At 42.2% G+C, this 24,398-nt stretch overlaps 1 protein-coding gene across 1 annotated transcript in view; it reads right to left on the bottom strand.

The window, feature by feature from the left end:
* Positions 1-8,109: 8,109 nt before the first annotated feature.
* Positions 8,110-24,398, bottom strand: part of LPAR3 (lysophosphatidic acid receptor 3) — a 34,784-nt gene continuing 18,495 nt past the window's right edge. Inside the window, exon 3 of the mRNA XM_073357211.1 lies at positions 8,110-10,940. Within this exon, the coding sequence (XP_073213312.1) occupies positions 10,609-10,940 (332 nt within the window). The 3' untranslated portion in view covers positions 8,110-10,608. The remainder of the gene's footprint in view (positions 10,941-24,398) is intronic.

Genomic DNA, 24,398 nt, shown 5'->3' with positions numbered 1-24,398 from the left:
GCACCAATGCAGTATCTGAGCCTCACAACCCCTCTGTAACGTAGGAAGTGCTACTCTCTCTATTCATTTTACAATGGAGAAGGAAGGTACACAGAAAGTGACTTGCCCTCGGTCATGCAGGAAGTCTGGGGTTGAGCATGGAATTGAAGCTGCGTCTTCCAAGTTCCATACTATCCCCCTAGGCCATTGCACTGTCCTTCCATTTGCTAGTGCAGCTGTACATATTCACAGTATGAGTGCACACTCATGATGAAATGAAAAAGATCTCTTTCAAATCATTTACTGGGACCTAATCATTCCATCAGATGAAACATTTTCCTGCAGAAGCCCTGCTATCATTCCTATCACATGGCAAAGCAATTGAAAGATATCCCTCTCGCAAGCATTTTTCTCAATTGTCTGTTGAAAAATCCATGAGGTTTTCAAGTAACAAGGCATGTGTGATAGAAATTGAATTTAAAAATACCTTTGATGCTGAGGACAATCATTTGCACCTCATGCACTCTGCATCTGTCCAATTCTAAATACATGCAATGAAAGACATCACCCCACATGAACTAAGACAACCTGAAAGAAGTTAGTAAGATAAGGTTTACAACAGTAGGTAGGAAAAAAACATACCACAATACCAATAACTTGCCTGCTGCTGTATTCCATGAGTACCCAAAACTGTAAGATCTGGGTGCTTAAATAATGCATAATATAGCCAAAATGTACACGTTTAGAAATACTGTGTGTTGATAACTAACCACAGCAAAAACATTTAAAAGAACCAGATAAATAAAGATTGGCCAATATCTATAGTACATAGTGTGGAAAGAAATTTGGAGGGGACATATAGCCCAGCCTTATCTAATAGCCTTGGTAATTTAGTCTTTGTATTGCAATATGATAAGTTAACTCATAGTTGAGCAGGTGCATTCAACTGATCTAAATTCTAGGTCAGATCTTGCAGTTTTTTAGGCTGGCAAGTTCCTGAGATTTCACTGGTATCTCACATATACTGTGTTTGAGATTACACCATTTTGCTACCATGCACATCAGTTCACCTCGCCCTCTTCAGGCTAACGGGAGTTGACAGACAAATGCACACCCCTCTGTCCACTTATACCACCTCTTGTTACAAGCTGTTTTTGGAGTTTACTATTCCATATTTATAAGAAAACAAATCACAAGAAAAGTGTTTTCTTCCAGCCAATGCAAAGATCACATAACCTGAATTACTTATTAAATTAGCATTGCTTGTGTCATCTTTTAGCAAGTTGATACAAGTGCATGCTGGAACCTGTCTGCCTTTTCAAATAACAGCTCATTCAATCTTTTTTGTGAAACTAATGAATCAACCGGCCTTCAGGGCAATTCCTGATTAAGACTACTGCTGCCAATTGTACCAAATCAATGGACAGCAGCCCACACAAAATTATTCTAGCAAATCATAGTAACATTCACCATGAATGCTGAGGAGCATGACTGGCTGTTCACGTAGCCTACACTGTGTTGTTTCTTCTGTGACATCCTCTTCTAGTCAAAAAACAGTTTTCCTCTTCCCCAAATCTTTTTGCTACACTTGTCTTGTTCCCTGAAAATTGCTTTCATGTTAGAATATGAAGTGCAAGTTGATGGGAGGGAAGATTGTCCAGTGGTTAGGGTGCCACAAACTTCTTTGGTGGAGTCTCATAGTCTGTCTGACTCACTTCCCCCATCAGATTAAAAAAAATTGAAAGATCACTTTTTCCCTACTGCACAGCAGGGCTTAATTTGTGCCAGGGCTTGCCAGAGCTGAGCCCCAGCACCTCTGGGCTTGGCAGTTCCTAGCCCCAACACCTCTGGGCTTGCCGCATCAGTTATGAAAGTAAAAAATATTGCTTGAGCCCCAGCACCTCTTTCATTACAAATGAAGCCCTGCTTCACAGGGGCGTTGTGCAGATTGTGAGGCACTCAGATACTGCAATAATGGGGGGCCACAGAAGCATGTTAGATAGAAGTTCATCTTAATATAGATATTTATCCAGCTATCGGTCTTAGAGGTTTCTATAGCACCCATCACCATGGTATCCAAGCGTTTTTATTACAGAATCTGCATTTAATTGAGGTGGAACTGCTGTTTCTAAGCCCAGCAGCTGAAAGGGTCCACGACCAAGAGGTTTGAATGTCCAATTCCCATTAAAATTAAGTGGGTTTAAAAATCAAGCCATCATTCATTCAATAAACTTAATAGCAAAATGTGCTTGAAAGGCAAACATAGTCAGAATGTGCTGGTAACAAAAGTTAATACAATGAATCTAAAACCTGTTCTATGATTCATTATATCTTTGTAGGGTTTGTTCATCTTAGCCAAATCACTGCCCTCTGCTCATTCAAATCCCTTCTGCTATGTCACTTCACCTATAAGTGAGTTAACAGGCATGTGTGCACACACACACGAGTTCCTAGGAACACATATACAAACCCCACAAGACGTGCATATACCTACGAGCAACCACGTGATCTTATTTTCATAATCCTTGTCCTGCTTAACCTATTCTTCCCCCCCTTTTTTTTTTATTCCACTCAACCATCATTGCAGGGCTAAACTTAGATCATGAGTTCTGACACTTGCCTTCTGCTTGTTCTGTAAAGAGCCTAATGCCCTTTTGAGCACCACCAAATAAATAATAATAATATGATGCTGATGATGTTCATATCAAAGCAAACAGAAGGAACTGAAGTATAAAGCTCAGCTTCTTGGATTCTTTTTAAATTCTATTTGCAATAATGTGAGACAAACATGGATGTTACCAAGACACTTGTATTTCTCTTTTCCTCTCCATTCAGACCATATGCAGAGGGAAAGGAGTTAGCATACAGGGAGTGAAGATGAACCAAGCTTGGAGACAGTTTTCTCTCCTTTTCCATGAAGTCCTTGCCTACTTCGGTAGCACTTAAAAAACCAAACCAAAAAATGAAAAAACACCCAACATAAATTATTTATATAGGCTGAACCTGAAACCTTGTTTGAACATTCTGAGACCCTGGACCTATAGTTTGACTGCACAGATCAATTTGCAGGATCGGGGGCCTATATTTGGAAAAGAATATTGTCAAGGTATTTTTCCTATTTTTTTTAACTAAAAGAAAAATCCCCCACTATCAAGGATGCTGGAAGTATGGCAGCACGCCCTGGCTTGAAGTGATTTCCATCATATACAGGGTTTATGGTTTTGTTCACTGGCTTTCAGCATCCCCGCTATACAAATTGTTCCAACGCCACCGCCTGCTATTATTGTAATTATTCTTGCCTTTGGAAAGCCTGAGACTGAAATGTTTGCTTCCCCATTTTCATTTCCCTTTGTGGTTTGTAAAATTGTAGGGTTGCTGTCAAGACCTGTACTGCTGGCATTTTGTTTTTGTTGTTGTTGTTTAAAGAAAAGCAAAGTTTAAACTGTGTTTCAAAGAGCAAAACAAAGCACAAAGGATTACCTGGATTGTACAAAAAGATTATAAAGAGAGGGGAAAAACAAAGCAAAGTAAGTCAAAATTTGGGCTTTACCCTCCCTTGTGAGTTTCCATTTATGGGCCCAATCCTGCTCCGACCAAAGTCAATGCAAGGGTTCTAAGAGGGATTTCAGTGGGAGCAAAATTAGACCCTAAATGATTGCTTCTCTGTGTCCTGAGTTAGTAAACTATTTAAAGTAGGGTTTCCATGTCCACCTGAAACATTTTGAAACTGGCTGATTCCCGAAGCCCTGACCTTACAAACACTTACACCCATGTAAGTTTATTTACCTGAGTAGGCTTATTGAAGTCAACGGGACTACTCACAAGAATAAAATTAAGTGTGTGTCTAAGCAGTCACAAGATGAAGGCCTATGTGCCCTTGACCCTACTAAGGACAAAAACTAAATATTTGTGATTACATTAATTCATTTATATCTTGTGGAATAATGATAAGCTAACACAGAGTGCATTGCAAATTAACATTCATAACAACTGATGTGTTAATCAGAATTTGAATAGAATCACTCAGCATTCATTACATTTTCATCTGTGGCAGTCAGTCCCTTCAACTCCTGTATATTCTGACGCCATCCATTCAAATGAATGTACAACTGTTGCAGAGGCTTGTCAAGGGACAAAGCTGATTAAAGTCTACAATCAATACTTTTTTACAAATATAACCAGAAGTTGGAGGTAAAATGAGCTTCACATTACTGTAAGAGTTTATAATATTTTGGAGAATCTTAATGAGTAGGCCACAAGCTAAAAGACTTAATTTTAAGTGGTAAAATATGATGTAAGAAGTACTATATCTGACCAGACCAGTTAGCGACCTTGTCCAATATCCCGTTCTTTACATTTACCCATACAAGATACTTCAGAAGGAGAAATAAACCCTGTAATGGACAATTATAGAATAATCAACCCAGAAAGCCCACGTTTCTTAACCTCAAGCAATCAGTAGCTGTTTTATGCCCCAAAGCATGACGGTTGATCTCCCTTATACATTTTGATAAATAAATATAAATATTACAGAAAAGGCAAACACAGTTAAAAAAAAGGGCTATTTCAGGGAAGACGTTCTGATTATTTAGCCAGTCCCATAGATGTGTAGAGAACCTTTGCAGCAATATAAGACCAAGGCCCAGATCCTCAGAGGAGATTATAAGTTAAATTAGACATAAAAGATAGTGAGGAGCAATGACAGACGATGGCAATAACCAATTAACATGGGTTTATTTTGTGTATTATTGTGGAGTATGTATGTGATGATTTTCCTATCAGGTCACGAGGGAGAGTAGAAGGAAATGCACAAATGTGGAAGTTGGTGGTGGAAAGTCGATTTTAAGAGCTCTTTAAGTTGACGGAACGGCATTGGTTGTGTGGACGCATTCATTTTAAAATTGATCTAACACGGCTAAATTCAACCTAACCCCACAGCGTAGACCAGGCCCTAGATTTTTTTAAGACATCAGTGAAAATCATGGCCATATAGACTTGATATGGGAACTAGCCGGAATATACCGGGCCTACCCTCAAGCAAGCTGCAGAGCTACAGTCCCATTCCTTCCATGGCCATAGGCTGGAATAGCAGTGGCTTCCCCAACTTATTTTTTCCTGACAACACATCGGTGGGAGAAAGAAAGAAAACCAAGACTGACTTGCTAAGATCACACAGGAAGTCTGTGGCAAAGCAGGGACTCAAACATAGGTCTCCCAAATTTGTCCCCTATCCACTGGCTTATCCTCTCTCTTACTACATAGCCTCTATCGTTTATAGGCTACATCTAATGACAAATAAATATTGAGTGAGACATTTCATATAGCATTCTGCTCCTTCTCCTAGCCACTGGATCTGTGGAAATGGGTTCTTACAGCTGCTCCTCCCATTGTTTCCCAGATTGGACCTCCTGATGCACAGGAAACGTAGAGGGCCACCAGCGCATTGTCACTCTGCCTGTGCCTTCCCCTGACCCACATGAATGTGTATCATGGGGCTTCCATGGCATGGAGGTTCATCAAAGGCCTTCCCCAAAAGAGTGAATTTCACCCTGTAAGGAGGTAGAACACTGCTGGCATACACATTTAAGGGCACACACTTAATGTTGATAAGACCCTGCACTATCAACCAATATTCTGATCGCTTCAGGGAAATCACTGACATTCCAGTGGGGAAAACATTTGCAGAACTTATCATTCCAAAGGTTCCTCTTCATTAAATATAGAGACCGCTTTAATACATGGTCCTTAGGGCAAATTTTACTGACCTGCTGCTGTATTTGTGGCGCTAAATAGAACAAGACAGCTTCTGAATGAACCACCTCAATGTTAAATAGTAGAGTATAGAAAACACTTTACAGTTTGTAGGGAAGAACCCACAAGGAATACCAAGAAATTAGTATTTGATCCCTGACTTCTCTGAATTGCTTTCCTTGCATTTCAGCTTTACATTAAAAAAAAAAAAAAAAAAGATAAAATCAGACTTCAGTTGAATTCTCATCTGAAATGCTCAGAAATATCCTTTCCACCAGAGGTCAGCATCTTAGTGTACCAGAAAGCTGTAGTGCTTGTTTGATTTTGAAAGTAAATGTTAATAGTTATCAATGGTTTGCTGTCAAACTGGGAGTGTATATCTCCTGGGGTCCCCAGGGGCTCTTTCCTGGGTCGAATACTATTAAATAGTTCCATTAATGATTTGTACAATGGAGTGGAGGGTATCCTTATAACATCTGTGGATGACAAGTTGGGAGAGGTGCTAGCACTTTGGAAGACAGGATAATGACAACTTAGAGACTTGGTCTGAAATCAACAAGATGTTTTATTGAATTTCAAGTGCAAAGTATATTACTTAGGAAGGAAAACTCAAATACATAACTACAAAATAGGGAATAACTGTCTAGGTGATAGTACTGCTGACAAGGATCCGGAGATTATAGTGGATCACACATTGAATAGGAGTCAAAAATGTAATGCAGAGCTCTTCCTCTGTGTAGCTCAAAAGCTTCTCTCTCTCACACAAACTGAATTTGGTCAATTAAAAGATATTACACCTCATCCACCTTGTCTCCCACCCATATAATGCAGCTGTGAAAAAGGCTAATATTCTGGGGTGTATTAACAGGTGTCATTGTGACACTATCTCAGGGGAACACCTTGCACCCCCATGTTCATCCTTATGATTGTGTGGTATCCAATGCAAAGTTTGTCATGTCAGGTGTCTTCGGAAGGCTCATGATGCACTGGGCATTGTTGTTATAGTAAAGTTATAGGTTGTAATTTCATGTACATAGTTATGAGGCTGAAAATGTGTCCTCATGGCTTAAAACAAGCCCAAGCAAAACTTTCCAGGAACAGAGGGGCAGTTCACACCTCATCAGGGCACATATGGGACAAACCCAGCCCAGCCTCACAGGAACAAAGGACATTGGCCTAGGTAGCAACAAAGGATCTGTTGGACTCTCGAGTGAGTCACCACCCTTCTCTTGGACAGTTTGGGAACTGCCCCTCTGGAACAGGCTTCCAAGGGAGGTTGTGGAATCTCCAACATTGGACGTTTTTAAGAATAGGGGTTGGAGTTGGACAAACCTGTCAGTGACAGTAAAGGTGGTTTACTTGGTTCTGCCTCAGTGCAGGTGGCTGGACTTGATGACCTCTCAAGGTCTCTTCTAGCCCTACATTTCTATGATTCCATGAATATGGAATAACCCCAGAGCTTGGACTATGGTGAAGCCCAGAAAGAAGGAAAGCAAAAGGGTATGGAGGACAAGTCTTCAATGGGACTACAAGGTTTTGTATAATGTTAGTTTACTGTCCCAGGGAATCCAATGTAAATATTTTTTAAAGTAAAGAAGAGTAACAGAATAACTGCAGCCCTGTATGGGAAATGTAATGCTAAAATGGAGAGTACACCATACAACTGAGAGGATTGTTGATATTACAGTTTTCTCTTGGTTGGGAGAGTGGAAATACAGCCTTTGGCCTCCTTCCAATGAAGGTATTATTTATTATTTGCATTATGATAGCTCTTAGGGCTTGATCCTTCTTGGGAGTGCATTGTGCTAGATGCTGTACAAACATAAAATAAGACCTCTCCTTCCCCAGAGAGCTTGCAATCTACTCCTGCTTACCTAAAAAAGTGTCCAAATATGAAGGTTTTGAGGGCCAACTCCCATGTTCCCAATGGAAGAAGAGAGAGGAAACGGCAAGGCTATTTTAGTCCCTTACATGGATTTTTCCTCAAGATGCTTCAAAAGTTGGGTTTGCAAGAAGCGAGTCACCCAAAGTTAGACTATTTTTGAAAATCCTGGCCTAGAACTTTAAATATGTCCCTGATCAACACACAGGGATTTTCTGGGATTTAAATTGAATCCTTTTTAGGGCTGACCCAGCTATGATTGTAGACACTTCTGTTAATAAATATGATAATTCCACTGAAAACAAAACATAAATATTCCTTATGGTTATTCAGGGGTAGGAATTAATTTCCATTTTCCACTCTTATGTCAAGCTTTGACCAGTCTTCACTCTGAAGGAACTACAGAAATATAAAATATCAAGGAGCAGTCATTTTTGCTATAGTAGGAAAGCTAACCAAACATGAAACAAAATGCATACTTAATTTTAAAGAAGCATTTTATTTTGGGGTAGCTTTGTATATGAGCTTCAGCCTAGTATTATAAACCATGTGTAGAAAGTAAGTCTATAGGCATTAATATTTGCATCTCATGTCTTTATAGTGCTGTCCCCTCTAAAAAAAAAAAAAATTAAAAAAAAAAACCCCACCACCAAACTACCAAACCACAGAAGTAGTCTTTGCACAAAAACTTTCATTACAATAGCAAAAATACAAGTGTAAACCTTTTCAGCGAGTTATATAAATACAATATTTATCTTGAAATGTGAGGAGCCATACCTACAACCCAGTAATAGGACTATCTAAGTGACTAAGAATTGCCCATACCACACAGGGGTTTTGGGATCTGGTCCTTATTTAATATAAAGAACTTTAATAGCTTACATATCTTTGTTACTGTATCCTCTGATCCAAATTCTAGTCTCACTTTCACCAATACAACTCACTGATGTCAATGCATGGGTGGAATCAAAAGCAGACTCTGACCACATCCTGACCACAGGAGTACTGCGGAAAGGGATCTGGGGGTCATAGTGGATCACAAGATAAATATGAGTCAACAGTGTAATGCTGTTGCAAAAAAAGCAAACATCATTCTGGGATGTATTAGCAGGAGTACTGTAAGCAAGACACGAGAAGTAATTTTTCTGCTCTACTCCACGTTGAACGGGAGTATTGTGTCCAGTTCTGGGAAGATTGAAAAATTGGGTTTGTTTAGTGTGGAGAAGAGGGGGGGGGCATGATAATAGTTTTTAAGTACCTAAAAGGTTGTTACAAGGAGAAGGGAGAAAAATTGTTCTTTTTAACCTCTGACAATAGGACAAGAAGCAATGGGCTTAAATTGCAGCAAGGGTGGTTTAGGTTGGACTTCAGGAAAAACTTTCTAACTGTCAAAGTGGTTAAGAACTGGAATAAATTGCCTAGGGAAGTTGTGGAATCTCCATCATTGGGGATTTTTAAGAGCAGGTTGGATAAACACCTGTCAGGGATGGTCTAGATAATACTTAGTCCTGCCTTGAGTGCAGGGGACTGGACAAGATGACTAGGTCCCTTCCAGTTCTAGGATTCTATGATTAATAGGTTACATTATCTTTCAACATTACATCATCTGCTATGGAGTTTGTTCTCTGAAGGCACTCGGATTTTGATTGAGCTGCTTAAGATTCTTTGGGCCTGATTTTCTGTAGTGCTGAGCACCCACAGCTCCATTGACCTTAAAAGGAATTCCGGGGCTCGGTACTTCTGAAACTCAGGCAGAAGGGACTTCAAAAGTTGGGCTCCCAAACACTGAGACATGCAAAAATTAGGGACCATTTCTGAAATAGTTGCCCCTAGAACTTTAAATATGTCCCTGATCTAAATTCAATCCACAGGTAATACAGCCACTTTTAAAAACACAAAGAATGGAAGTTATTCCACACATTAAATTTGATTAGTCACAGATTAAAAATGAGAATTTGTTATTAAAGTCTTCATTATCTGCAGTCTCATCACCTCTCCCTCAAGATCCTCGGCTCTAAATCAGAGAATTAAATCTGGTCCAGTCTGATTTTTATACAGTGTGTGAGAGATCCATTCATATTCTGGCTTGTATTGCTCCAACACACTTGGCTTTTTTAAAAAAACAGCAAGAATATAAATTCATTCGTATTAAACAGGCTTTGTTCATGGCGTTTTTGTTGTAAAAATTTGAAACTGAAATCTATTTTCAGTCACATTTCCCACCCAATCATGTCCAGAATTTACATGTAACGCACTGGCAAAGTGCATGTGATCCTGCCCTTTGGCCCAGATGTGGGGGAAAGGACTTATTACGTCCAGCTAGTGCAATCACTCCTGCCACTCAAGTAGTACTGGCTTGTGCTTTTGGTAGTGTTCTACCCCTGCCGACAACCCACAGTGGGGGTAGTTGCACATGCACACCATGGGTTGCTATTATAGACTTGCCCTTGACTGCCAAGTTGCTGGCATTAACTTGTTTTAAGGGAGTATCGAATTATTTGTGCTGAAGTGTGGGGAGGGGTATCTATGAACTAGTATATACATTTTGTAAACAGAGGCAGCAAACAGGGCACATTTCTGGACTACCAGCCCCCAAAGTGTCCCCTTTAGATACATAAAAACTGATCAAATACATAACTTCAGACAGCCACAAATGCATTGTTTAGCAATTAATTCTTCCTGCAGGTGTCTAGCAAGGAGAGTTCCGTTATATTGTTTGTATTTTGTTTCCATGCATAGAAAGTCTCTCTCAACAAGTTTATTCCTCTTATGGGGAAAACAATCTCATGTACTTAAAAAAAAAAAAAAAAAAACAGCACAGAAAGTTTCTCTCTTCAATACAATGTATTTTCCCTTTGGGTAATTATTTACAAGGACTTCACGTAACACTGTGGAGTTTGGGCTTTGGAACAGAGTGAACATATTCAATGATCTCCTGTTACAAGCCACTCCCCTCCTACCCCATATCTCTTAGGAAAAGTATATCCCAGGTTAGCTCATGAGTTTCCTTTGCCACTGATAGTCCCTTGAATAATGCTGTCTTCAATATATTGACTGGTAGTATCTGTGCTCCTGCTGAGCACCGTTGAAGGAATCCTTGAAGATCGTCTCTCGTGGCTTTTATCATCAGAAGAGCAGCACATGATCCGTCTCATGGTGTTGGACATTTCATCATCTTTGTAAGAGTAAATGACTGGATTCATGACAGAGTTGAGCAAGGCCAGGAGAAGGAACCATCTTTTCACATGCTGAACCCCACAATGAGTGCAGTTCAGACCATCAAGCAGCAGAACCACCAACCCAGGGGTCCAACACACAACAAATGCACCTAGAGAAAGAAAAAAAGAAAAAAAAGGGTTCAGACATCAATAAATCCTGGCTTTGGGCACACAAGTATTTTTTCCCCTCCAAGAGCATCAGATTCATGAAGAACAATATACACCAAATTGTAGAGGGAAAAATCACAACAACAAAAATTACATCTATTAACAATTTCCCTGGAAAGCACTGAAAATGTAATAGCATAGCATTTGAAAGATTACAGAAAGCATGAACTGGGATGCTAAGAGTCCACTGCCTCTTAGAACAGGCAGTGAATGGCCCTTACAACACTGATTTGGCCACTCTGACTAGAAGACACAAATGGGGCAAAGGATTCTTTGGCACAGACACAACTGAGTTGATGCAACTGGTGCTTTGGCAAGTAGAAGGAACTCCTCTGCTAATCACATCTCTACTCTGTATGCTAGAGGGAAAAAGACCACCATGCTACACCCCAAAGAGATGGCAAATCTACTGCCTGTTAGACTACAACTGATTGTGTTTGCAAAGCATGCTGCTAATTTCATCCAGTAGAAAAGCACATACATTAAACATGCTCAGGTTCAAAATGGCCCAGCTACCCCAGGCTGCAGTGCTTACAGTGCTTGTGGTATAAGCGGTATTGAACCCCAGAACTTTTATGGTACCCTGCCACACCATTCCATACTGGCAATTGTCTCTCCTCTCTCTTCACAGCCCACTCTATGATCTTGTGCTATGGGTGCCAAAGCTAAGGGCATATTTCCCTGCAGGATAGGTGCATGCCAAGTACCTCCCTCATCTCCCTACCTATCCTTCTCCACAGGACTCAGCACACGGAGGTAGAGGGGCCAGGGAGCAACTGAGCCAAGAGGGAGTTAGGGAAGAAATTTTGAGAAAGGGCTCCTGGGGGTAGAGTGGAGAGATGGGGGTTGCGAGGGGAGGAATTAAGACCTAAAGCGGGAGAAGGGAAAAACCAGAAGAGCTAGAAGAGATAAAGGGAAGTGAGAAATGTGCTGGCCAGGAGACAAAGGTCACCAGAAAGAGGACAAATCAGGAGTAGCAGAGGAAGAAATGCAAACAGACCCCTACATGGCAGGGGAGAGAGAGAGAGGAATGGGAGAATGGGAATTGGGAGAGAATTGGGAATGGGAAACTATATCAGAAAAGGGGAAAGGATGAGGAGTTATTTTATTGAAGGGAAAAAGGCAACGAAAGAAAGTGAATGTCAGAGCATTCACGCCAGGCTTCTCCTCGGCAGCCAAAGTGACAGGACTGAGCGAGGAGTGAAGAAACCACACACCCAAACCCAATGCAAGGGCCACCCTTCCTCTACCCAAATATGCAAAGCCAGTATAGGGGGGAGACACTACACAGAAAGGAAGAGAAAAGAAGAAAAGTGGAAACATCCAGGAAGGATGGAAAAGGGAGAGAAAGAGAAATGAAGATGTAAGACTTATTTACATCCCTACATGTTACTGCTATCCTTGTCAGAAGGGGCAGGAGAAAAAAAAAAATCACACTTCTACAGGAGGAGGAGAATCTTCAGAGCGATTGTGGCATCAAACCAGCCATTTCCCTCCACCCCAACATTACACTGCCAGCTTGTCATTCTTTGCTTTCAAGCCTGAGGAAAAGCAGCCATGTGTACCATAATACTAACGGAGCACAAGCCACAATTGCTGCCTGACTTGCAAAAATAGAAAATTACAACTCTGCACAAGACACTTTGTGGATGACACAGTAAGGAAACTCTGCTTATGTATAAAGATATAGTTTCTCTTTTTTGGGCTTTAAAAATCAGCAAACAAATAAGAACTCTTTTAGCATTTATGCACGTCAATGTTGAAATGTTCTCCGGGTGGTCTTGGTATCCATTCAACAGCTCTGATATTAAAAATGAGTCACCTTCATTTTCATAATACTGCTAGTTTTCCTAGATATAAACTGTGTGTGATTGGGTGGACTAAGCCCAAAGGCCCCCTGCTGGAGGCCTCAGGGTTCTGCCATACCCATCCCAGGAAAGAAGCAATGGAGAGGTCCTCCAAGCAGGTTAGAATGGCTGCAGGGCAGCAGTTGGCAACGTGTCCATACACGGACACAAATGTCTGTGGTAAAAATGTTTAGGTCCGTGGGGGTGCTCACCTCGGGTGGCTCCCCGTCCCTGCAGCACGTGAACCATAGTTTAGCACGTGAACCATCTCTGCATACAAGTGAAAACAGGGGAAGCAGTTTACCACATTATTTATTCTTTACCATACTGGATAGTGCAGGACCCTGTCCTGCTTCCACTGACATCAATGGGAGCAGGAGTAGGCCCCAAATTAGTGTATAAATGTGTTTTTAAAAAGTGTCAGCTAGTAATTTTGTGCAGACTAAACGTATGACAAACTCTAGGAAATGCATCTACTTGCACAGACAACATTGTAAAGCATGTAATGGCAACCACTGGACATCAAAATATGTCCTTTGCAGAAATTTCTCTAGTATCTACTGTGTGATGTACGTACCCATCAGTTTCAGCCAGGTTCATGCCTAAGCAGTGTCTCTGCTGCTGCCGCCCATACTACCATAGTCACACTGCTGTTTATACTTGCACTAGCTTAATGACAGCCATGTGCATGCAAGACGGGGAATCACACCCCTAGCTCATAATGTAGACATAGCCTCACACAGCTAATGAAATAAAGGCTGTAGTGCAGAACATGGTAAGGAACACCATTACATTTACTGGTCAGCTCTTTCAAGGGATTGTCTTACTTTGGATCCACTGTCACCAAAATGCATTTAGTCATGTGTACAAATAGGGTTAGTGTCACACCCTATCCTTAACATCACACACACAATGGGTTATAGTCCAAACGTGCTTCCTTTCTAGGATGTGCCTCTATTTTTACCTTATTCAACAAAGCTTTCAAGCAGGACTGTACTTAAACTGTAGCCTTGGCTCCCTCTTAATTTGTCTGTTCCTAGGATTTTCACCCTACAGGAGCTCTTGTTACTCACTTTAGGTGACATGCCTCAGAGAAACTTTCAGCTTTTTAGACTTTTTAGTTGGACTTAAGAGAGCACGCTGGTCTGGATGGCAGGGTGAGTCAGAAGAATAGCTCTGCATCTCACATAGGTTATGCAAGACTAGGGCCATTTCCACTCTTACCAGGGATCGACGCTGCTGCAATCGATGCAGCGGGGGTCGATTTAGTGGGTCTAGCTCTCCGGTCGACTCGAACTCCACCAAAACTAGAAGATTAAGGTAAGTTGACAGAGCGTCTCCCGTCAACGCAGTGCAGTATATACACCGCAGTAAGTCGACCTAAGCTACATCAACTCCAGATATGTTATTCACATAGCTGGAGTAGCATAATTTAGGTCGACTTACTCTGGTAGCGTAGACAAGGCCAAACACCTGGTCACAATGTGCCGTTAATTGTGCTCCCAGGTCAATTTGGGGATTTTCCACTAAGCCTACAGTGAGTTTCCTGTATATTGCATCACTTCAGTTGCACTGAATTCCTGTACATCTGGAAGATCTGCATTTTTTATGCTTCTGCTGCGCCCTGCCATAAAGCTCTCCATATACTAGCACTGCCTTTCAGGACCTATGTTTAGGGCAAGGAAAAGGTGGTAGCTTTTTAAACGACTGCCTTAACCACATGTACACTTTTGGTTAAAATGATAGAAGTTATAAATTTTAATTCTAAATTTATTAGACTGAAAACCCTGAACCTCAAAGTAATGAATGTTTCTGCTGAAATACAGGATGACCCACTGTGTGCATTCACCTGAACGAACTGAAAATCATGTATAGACTTGCATGGCAGTCATGCCCTTTCCTTTCAACATATGTATGTTTAGCTGGGATGATGCCATAAAAGGAATCAGTGCAAGATTAAACCTTTTTCGCAGACCTTCCAGTCTACATAAACCAGACACCTTTCAAAGTTCAGTAGGTCTGAGATAGAATCATGTCAGCTGCTCCTACCAAACTCACCATACTGTATATCACCACTGAACACATCTACCTCAGTCACCTCAAATTATATCCAGTAATATTCCTCTTTCACAAGAGACAGGGTCAACTGCAAAAAAATCTGGTGCCTTGAAGGTTTGCAAATCTGGGCTTTCACATGAAACTCAAATACACACACTGAAAACACTCCTACAGTGTGTGACTCAGATGAAAAATGAATCTTTAAATTAACCATTAAACAGTGAGCAGCTATGAGCAAATGTTATAAAAACACAAACTCTTCACAAGGCCCAAAAAAATATTGTTTCCTCTTAAATGGAAAACGAGAGCCATGTCCTGCTATTGATTTACACATAGAGGGTGCAATGACTCTCTTGGTCAGGACCCAGGCACCAATCTGAGCTGTGGAGTGAAACTACTCACTGGAGAAGAGAACTGGAGTTTCCCACTTGGAGCATCTGCCTGTGTGAAAGATATGAATGTAGCCCGAGAGACCTGTCTTTAAAGGACAAGACTGTCTGCCCACGTCTGCCTGCCTGTGGGGTTTGGTCAGCCTGAGGGACAGCAGCCTGTGCTGATGTAGGAGTACAGATTAGGTGTCTAACTGAGCTGGGAGAGGAGCAGGAACTGGGATGGGGAGGGATGCTCTTTTCCCATAAGCAGGAAGAGGGATAGGGACAAGTGCTAATGACCAGTGTCAGAGTGGGGGCTGCAGGAAAAGAGTGCTGAGTAGTGGGAGCAACAGGACAGGATGGAAGCAGGGTGGGAAGGTTTTGGGAAGGGGGCAATTTGATGCCTTGAGGGAGAAGGGCCTGCTGTTCAGACTGCTGTGGATCCAGCAGCCACACAGCCAGTTTAAATTATAATAGGTTGGTCTTTACACTGCAGGATCCATCCCACAGAACTCAAGACAAAGAGGACAGCAGAGGCCGCCTTATCCCACAGCCCAGAGAAGGGGAAGCAGAGACCAAGGCAGCAGAGGGCAAGCAGAGTGTCAATGGCACACATGACATTGTTACTCCCAGAGGAATTCTGCGTCACTGCGCAATGCAGAATTTTGCAGAAATGAACATTGTACTTGCAGAATTTCCTTTCCCCCACAGAAATGGGCTGCAGTACTACTGGCCATCACTAGGGGCCGCTGGACCCAGCAGAGCTCAGCTCACTCATAAAAGACACTGGGGCGGGGGGGATAGGGAGGGAGCTAAAGGGTTCCTGAGAGCTGCAGTTCCCAGCAAGCCCTGAGGGAAGGAGAGGGTGGTGCACAGAAAACTCCATGCAAGCCTGGGACCAAGCATCAGGCTTTCTTCCTCTGGATCCCTGGGATCCAAGGGGGGGGGCAGGGACCATGGCTAGGCTCTGGGGGGAAGAGGTGAGTATCTGGGCTAGGGGAAACCCACAGCTGGGCTCTGGGGAGAGGGGGTTTGAGTGTATTAGCTGGGGGGCCCTGCAGCTGGGCTTGGGGTGGGGAGAGGGATTGTGGGTGTCTGGCCCCCCAGCTGGGCTCGGGGGTGGGAGGTGGCAGAGAAACAGGAACTGGTTTGTCATAGGGGTTTCTTTAACTCTCTACTCCTGGGGGAAAATGTGTGTGTGTCTGTATTGTTACAGACATACTTCCTGACAGGAATTTTGAAATAAATTACCAAAATAATTGAAACTGGTATGATTATGTAGTGTTATTTTGACAAATAAAATTTGCAGAATTTTAAAATATTGTGGACAGAATTTAATTTTTTGGCACAGAATGCCCCCAGGAGTAACATGACCACAAGCTATCTTCCCTCTGAGTATCTTCTGCTCTCTGCCACTCTTCTACGCAGAAGAGGGGAGCAGCAAGATTTCACCACAGCCGCCCAGCTGATACAGCTGCTTATTATGCTTCCTCCTGCAGCAAAGTTTGCCTGAGGTATCTCAGCTAGCAGCACTGTGATGTCAAAAGTGCAGCACTATGGTTTTGCTGAGGAGTCAAATAGAGCAGGGGTCTGCGAGTAGAAATCAGTGTTTAAAAACACAAACTCTGTTTGCCATTTACAAAGCTGCAAGCAAAGAAATCAGAAAACATGAAAGTTAAGAGGGGTTTATTATATTTAAGTCAAATATGCCTGAAGTTTCTCCAGCAGAAGAGTCCTCAATTAATAAGAAATCCACTCTCTATTTTGCCAACCAATCTTGACTTACAGCTTGATCCTGCTCACACTCAAATCAATGGCAGTTCTGTCCCTGGCTTCAGGGTGAGCTGGACCAAGCCATTATACTGCATCTAGTTCAAGTAATTTGTACCAGTAAACACAAAACGCAGCATTGCGAGGAATTATCTGTTTTTGTTAGGTAATGCAACACTCTGGAAAGAATGCAAAGACGTGCAGTAGAGCCTTCGCCTGAACAATTAGTTTTATGGAGATGATACATATAATGGAATTATTATAAACAGTGCTTGCTCGAACCACTTATAGTTAAGGCTGTGTCAGGCACACTTTCTATTTCAGAATATCTTCAAGGGTTTAAGCATATGGCATTAAAAATAACTCCCCTCAGCTAAAATCAGCACTAAGCATGGTAACGTATTGGTTCCACAATGTACAAAATAGCAATATTTTAACTATTAGCTTGGTAGATTATTTTGCACCTGAAAAAAACAGGATAGAATTTAGTGATTTTGTTTCCAATATTTTTTGGACAGCACATTTGAAAAATAGCCTGCCTGGTCATGAATGCATGTCTTAGAGCATCCTAAAAAATGCTTTCCTAGATAGTTCACAACAAATAGCTTTTTAAGCTAAAATTTTAATTGCTGATTTGAAGGGGTGTTTCACCACGCAGTACAATATGCTCACTACAACATGCTGATTTGTATTTCCTATGACATCAGTTGGGGGCTGAGGGTGCACCCAATGAAGTTAATGCCCAACTTACTGTTGATTTCAATGGGAGCAGGATCTGTTTTACTTAAGTGATTAGTGAAGCAAACGTGAAATGATACTTTTTACAATTATTGTGCAGCCTTCCTGAAACTTCAGGAATAGTTCTGTGCTGGACCAGACAAATATGATCCACAGTTGTGTCATTGTTACAGTTCAAACGGACAGCAGTAGGGCCATATCTTATGAGTGATCTTAGCTACAGAAGATTAAGGCTATATATATTCATTGCCTTCCCTTCCCCACCCCCATGCTTTTTTAGAGCTAGAAACAAAGTGGCTGGTGCTTTCCCCACTCAGAGAGAATGCATATTTGAAAGCATCCTAAAAAATTATTTCCAAGCCAGTCCATAACATTTTAACTTATGAAGTTATTCATTAATTGCTGATGTGAAGGAGTGTAGTACAATTTGCACAAAAATGTGCAGTACAATTTGCTGTGTGTTTTAAAGAAAAGTTGAGATGCTAAAACAATCAATGGGACTAGACAGAAACAGGAGAAGATTCACCCTGACACAAGAGACAGAAATTTAAACACATTTTATATGTCCCTTTTTTCTGGGCCTTGGGCCTGATCCTACAGGCTGCACTTGTGCACATGCCTACCTAATTACCTATTTTATATGGTTCTTGTTACCACAGTATATGAGCGCCTCACAATCATTAATGGATTTTTATCCTCCTAAAACCCCTGAGGTTTATTAACACTTACAGAGGTGGAATGGAGGTACCAGGTAGATGAAGTGATTTACCCAGTATCACACAGGAAGCATGTGGTAGAGACAGTTACTGAACCCAGATCTCCCGAGTCCCAGTCCCATCCCCTATCCACTTCAAATTATGATCTCCTTTAGCAGTAATCTGCCCAGTGCCAGCTGAGGACTGGTGGTGGGAGGGCAACAGTGCCCCTTCTCCCAAGTCTTGTAGCAAGCAATCAGTGTGAGCTGTAAGAATCTGGCCCTATATATTTTGCTATGTACTACACAACAGACAGGAAGCATCAAAAACTAAGCATCATAATTTCAGGATTAAGCACATTCTGACGTATTTTGTTTTTGTGATGTGAAGAGAATATTAATATAAATGACAAGCCTTTTCAGTGCGTGTTTATTTGTGTGTGGCTTCCCAGAACGAAACGTGTAACTATGGCTTGGGCAGAAAGGTTTGGATAATTGCCTATTATGAGTGTTTTTTAAAAGCAGCACTTGTTTAATTGTGCAGTAGACTGTAAATATCTAGTCAAGACCATGTTTGGCACATCTTTGAGAATCCTGCAATGGCAATTTTCTCCTTCCAGATGGGAGGGTTTTCTAAGTTGAGCTTCATTTCATAAATGTTCCACAGAAAACAAGACTTCACGCTGCTCCCTCAGAAAGAGTCCCATGGACTTTCATCGGAGCAGGATTGGATCCAGCATTTCATGCCATCTCTCCCAACATGTTGTAACGTGAAACAGATATGGGAACGTAACAGAGGAGGAAATGCTCTAACAATGGACGAGTGAGTCTTTGAAAAAACATGAACTTTCACATCAATAAGACATTATTCTTTGCTTTAACCACTAGTCCACGGGCGTCCTGACAAAGCTCTGTATTGTTAGGCTTACTTAGAGTTTCTAAAGCACTTTGATGAAAGATGTTGTACACAGAAGTGCTAAATATTATTTTGTCATTTTTGTCATGAACACCAGGTGAATTTGCCAAAAAACACCAAGACAAATCAGTAGCCAAGTGACTCCTGCAGGTACCGTGAGCTGCACAGTAGGATACCTATACCCTTGTGGTTCTTAGTGCTGGATCAGGGTGCTAGGGTGTTACTTTGGGAGTTCAGTGAGTAAAGAAAGAAGCAGCATTCCTGATGGTTTTTACCCCAACATGTACAGAGAAGACTTGGCTTACAAGGATGACAAAAGATTACAATGGTTCAGAAATTTTCAGATGGATACAAGGGAAGTTAAACATTTAAATCTTAACTTTGTTTCTAATCTGACATGATTTTATAGATAAATATTGCTTGATTTTTGGTTAAACATTAAACAGAGATAAAGTGAGCTGCAGGAGCATAATGGTGGAATCAGAGGATTCTTTATTTTGCAGTCATTCATTCTCAAATAACTAAATTCTTCCCCCTATTTATCTGAAAGGCTGGCTACCCCCATCTGCATGCCTATCCCCTAGAAAGGACAGCAGTTTGCATCTGCAGCTTACAGTGATGCTGTTTTCTACCCAGCCAAGGAGATGATGATAAAAGTAGCCAGCTGCTTGCAACACAGGGTGTTTAAAGATAAATGCAATACCTTCGTGTTGCATGCTCTCCCTCGCTGGCCGGAAAAAAAAGCAGCACAGACCTGTCTAGAGCTTCACTGAGACAACAATGTAGTTTTCCTCGCTCCCTTTCAAACCAGTGGTTCAGTTCATTTAGACCTCTTGTATTTTTTTAAACTGATGTTACCCATCTGAGTAAGTGGGGAAAATATATTAAAAGTGACTGTGAGCAGATGCTGAGTAGATTCTGGTGAAAAAGATCTCCCTCTGAAGAGTTACTATGTGTGTGCATGACATTAAGGAGTTGGAAGCTTTGTCACCATGCCATTTATAGCAGTGTTATGATTTTTCAAAGCTCAAACACAAATCATCCACACATTATTAGGACGGCAACAGTGTATTAATTACTGATTAACCTAAACTAGGAAGGGATGAATTAATTTTAACAACAGTTTTGGGGCAATATAATATTTGCCACAGGTGACAAAAGCACTGTATTCTAGAAATTCCCTTGAAGGACTAATAGTAGATCTGAAAATCAGGTGCTATTTAGGTATAAATTCCATATATGCATAATACATGGTATTTACCACAAATGGTCCTTTAACACTACAACCTTCCACTTGGTGCTTCCACTAGGACCAGAGATGCTAGTGGAAATCAGACTGCCAGACTCTGTAAACAATGCCCTTGGGCACAGCATAAGAAAGATGACTGTTCTTAGTTTGTAAACTTCTTGTGCTGGAGACACATGCCTCCTCCGTAGCATTGCTATCTGAGAATTATATAGTACAAACAGAAACTGTCTTCTTTACAACAAAGCTATTCCTTCTTAATAGCTGCTACAAGACAAATGCACTAAATACCATTATATGTGCAGGATGGTTATGAAAGAAGCTATTCATTGTTGGACAGATAAGATATATCTCTACCAGCTACTAAAGCAGGATGCTCAGGGTCATCTTGTTTTCCTTAGCATTCTTAAGTGCTTACTGCAAAGCTTGTATCTGCAACTTTTAAAATCCTGGGAGCAGATTTATATTTGAAAACTGAGGAGTCCAGTTAAACAAAACATAAATCTGGCTTTTGCACTGCTACAGCCCCACCTTCAAAACCAAATGTTCCTGTGCTGTCTTTTATGGCATCAGACCCGGACAAAGTCTTTACTAAATCAGCCCCAAAGAAATGGAAAACCTTATTCATAGATTTTTAAGTCTAGAAGGGACCATTGGATCACCTACTCTGACTTCCTATATAACATAGACCACAAAATTTCCTCCAGTTACTCCTGTATTGATCCCCATAATTTTCATTTGACTAAAGCATATCTTATAGGAGACGCCAGTCTGAATCTGAAGTCTTCAAGAAGATAAAGAATCTACTACTTCCCTCCATAGTTTCTTCTAATGGTTAATCACCCTCGCTGTTAAAAATTTGTGCCTTATTTCTCATTTGAATTTATCTGGGTTTAACTGACAGCTTCTTATCAGCTGGTTATAATTTAATTACTGATGAATATAAGATGACTGAGCTATTAAAACAGAATGGATATTTTCAATGTTCTTTTAGAAAAAACAATTGTTGATTAAGTGACACAGAAACTGGGTAATACAGGGGACTCAATGAAATTCTGAGTCACTAGATAAAATCTGGCCCCAGTCTGTAGGAACTAAAAGTTGTTAAAAATTGATGGGATTAGTGGAGTATTTGAAATGAGTTAGAGATCTCGGACTGGATTCCCCACTCTGCGAAGGCCACTTTGCATTGTGTAAGGAGATAACTGGAGATAACTGGCAATCTCAGCCAGTGGAAAGCTGCAGAAAGTGATTCCACTGCCTGCACCAACTGAAATCTCCCTTCCCCAGTGGAAAAAGGGTTGCACTAGGGGTAGGAGAGCTGAGCTATATCGTCCACTGGGTGTAAGGTCACCTCAGCACAGCACCTTTGCAGCCCAGACTGCACTGGGATGGGCAGCCCTGACTCAGAGAGCTGCAACTGGTTCCCTACAGTGCCCCCAGACCCCTTCACTCCCTCAATACACAGCTTTTCCACCCACTTCCTAATTACACTGCAAAAGCACCATCACTGCTTGGCCCCTGAACAGTGAAATTACAGAGGCAGAGATCCCAATAAGCCGAGTCTCTTTTTCTCATCCCCAGAAGTGGAAACGGGCCCAGGTACATTGGTGGGATAGAGGGTGCTGATAGTACCAACACCCTCTGTCAGTCCCTTGTGGCCAAGTGGATGCAGTGTTGCCAACTCTCCTGATTTCTCCATGTGTCCAGCTAGAGCTGGATTCATCTGGCCAGGATGCCAGCAGCTCCAGCACTCCTGCAAATTTCAACCCTGCGGGGGGAAAGAGAACCCGCTCTGATTGGCTGCCTTCCTCACCTACCCAGGGCCGAGCGATCAGTGATGGCTGCTATTGGAGATATGCAGAGTTCTCCACTTCTACTGCTCAAGAACCGAATGGACTTCTGGGGTAGAAGAAGGGAGACACCAGTCTCACAGGAGGGGAAGGGGAAGCAGAAAGAGCTGAGCAGCTCAGGCAGCCCTGCTCCATCCTCCCTTCCTGTGAACAGTGGGTCAGTCAGCTTTGTTCCTCCCTCCCCGCAACACCCAGCTTGGGAAGGGGTGAACGTGGTGCAGCACCCCCATGCCACCCAGGGGCTTAGTGAAGAACCTCAGAAGCTGCAGCAGGAGGAGAACTGATGTGGGAATTGGGCAAATGTGGTGCCGGGTGGGAGGGCAGACAGGCAGATGTAAGGGGTGAAAACACCTGCAGCTGAGGCTAAAATCACCTTACCCAGCAAGATTTGGCAACCCTAACTGTCACACACACACTCGGGATGGATAAGAGGAATTTAAAATCAGATGATGGACCAACACACCATACAGTAGAACCTTAAAGATACGAACATCAGAGTTATGGACTTCCCAGTTAACCGAACACCCTGTGAAACTGGAAGTCCTCAATCAGGCAGCAGCGCAGACCAAAAAAAAAAAAAAGTGAATACTGTACTGCCTCAGGGCTTCAGCCACAGGGGATTGGGGCTGCAGCCACAGGGTGAGTGGGGATCAGGGCTCCGGGTGTAAGGGCAGCTCGGGTCTTCTGAGCCTCAGGAGTACCGGGACTCAAGGGTTTAGACTGGGGGGCAGCACTGGGGCTCCGTTCCCAGCTTCAGCCCCACTGGGGGTGCTGAGGCTCAGGACTTTAGCTACGAGGGGAGCACTGGTTTCAGCCCCAGTTCTCTTTCCGTAGCTAAAGCCCCAAGCCCTGCCCCCAGCTGAAACTGGGAGTGGAGCCACAGAGCTGAAGCCCCAATCCCTGGTGCCCCACACGGGGAAGAAGCCAGGAGCGGAGCCGCAGGGCTGAAGCCCCAGTGCTCTCCCGCAGGTTTAAAGTGCCGAGTCCCAGTGCTCCCACAGGGCAGAATCCCTAAGCCCCCTGCCAGGAACCATGGTGGCCCCTAGGGTCAGTAGCCCCCCGCCTAGAGTCCTGCCCACCCCCACCCCCGCAGCTCCAACTCCTCCATGGCTGAAGTCCGTAACATCTTGTTCACAGTTCCAGACCATTTCAGAGTTACAGGCAACAGAACAATACACCCATAATAGGAGTACTTGAAGATGTTCAACATTGCAAACTTTAATTATCTCTCTATTCAAAGTGATAAGAGAAAGAAACTAAAGTGTCCATCCAGGGCTCTACATGACTATAACAGTACCATAAAAATACAACAAAAAATCCAGCAGCTTTCCCAAAAAGGAACAACCAATCAGCAAACATTCCCTCAACATGCACTCCAGCACCAGCCCCTATCACAACTCCCCCTGTCCAAAAGCTTGGGTAAGAAGATGGGCCAACCTGTGTGTCCGGAAAGTCAGCAAAACTGAGCTTTTACAGATTAACAGTAGGGAAATGAATCCAAGGTTGAGCACCCCCCATGGACAGCTCTCTCTCTCTCTCTCTCTCTCTCTGATATGGAGGAAAGTTCCAGTTGAAACACCCCTGTGGGCTATAGCTGTAGCAATATGGCACAGTGAGATAGGCAGGTCTCAAGCAATTTTAGAGTTTCATTGGTCAAATCCTACACCTACAGGTTAAATACCCATGAAACTTACTCTCTGGCTGGGATTTTCTAATTCAATGCGATTTAGGCACCTAACTCTAGACTCCTTTGCAACTTCCAGTTTTTATTATTTTAATCCAGGCAAATGCTCTGGTAACGTTGCTGTGAATTTTATCAAACCTTCTCCTTCCAGAGACCTTTCTGTATTTTTTTAACTACAGATAAAAAAAACAAAAAAACCCAAAACCAAATACATTTTGTAGCA

The sequence above is a fragment of the Lepidochelys kempii genome, chromosome 8 (assembly GCF_965140265.1).
Source record: "Lepidochelys kempii isolate rLepKem1 chromosome 8, rLepKem1.hap2, whole genome shotgun sequence".
Classification (NCBI taxonomy): domain Eukaryota; kingdom Metazoa; phylum Chordata; order Testudines; family Cheloniidae; genus Lepidochelys; species Lepidochelys kempii.
Note: the sequence above shows the minus strand (reverse complement) of the source record. Positions and strands in the feature narration are given on the sequence as shown.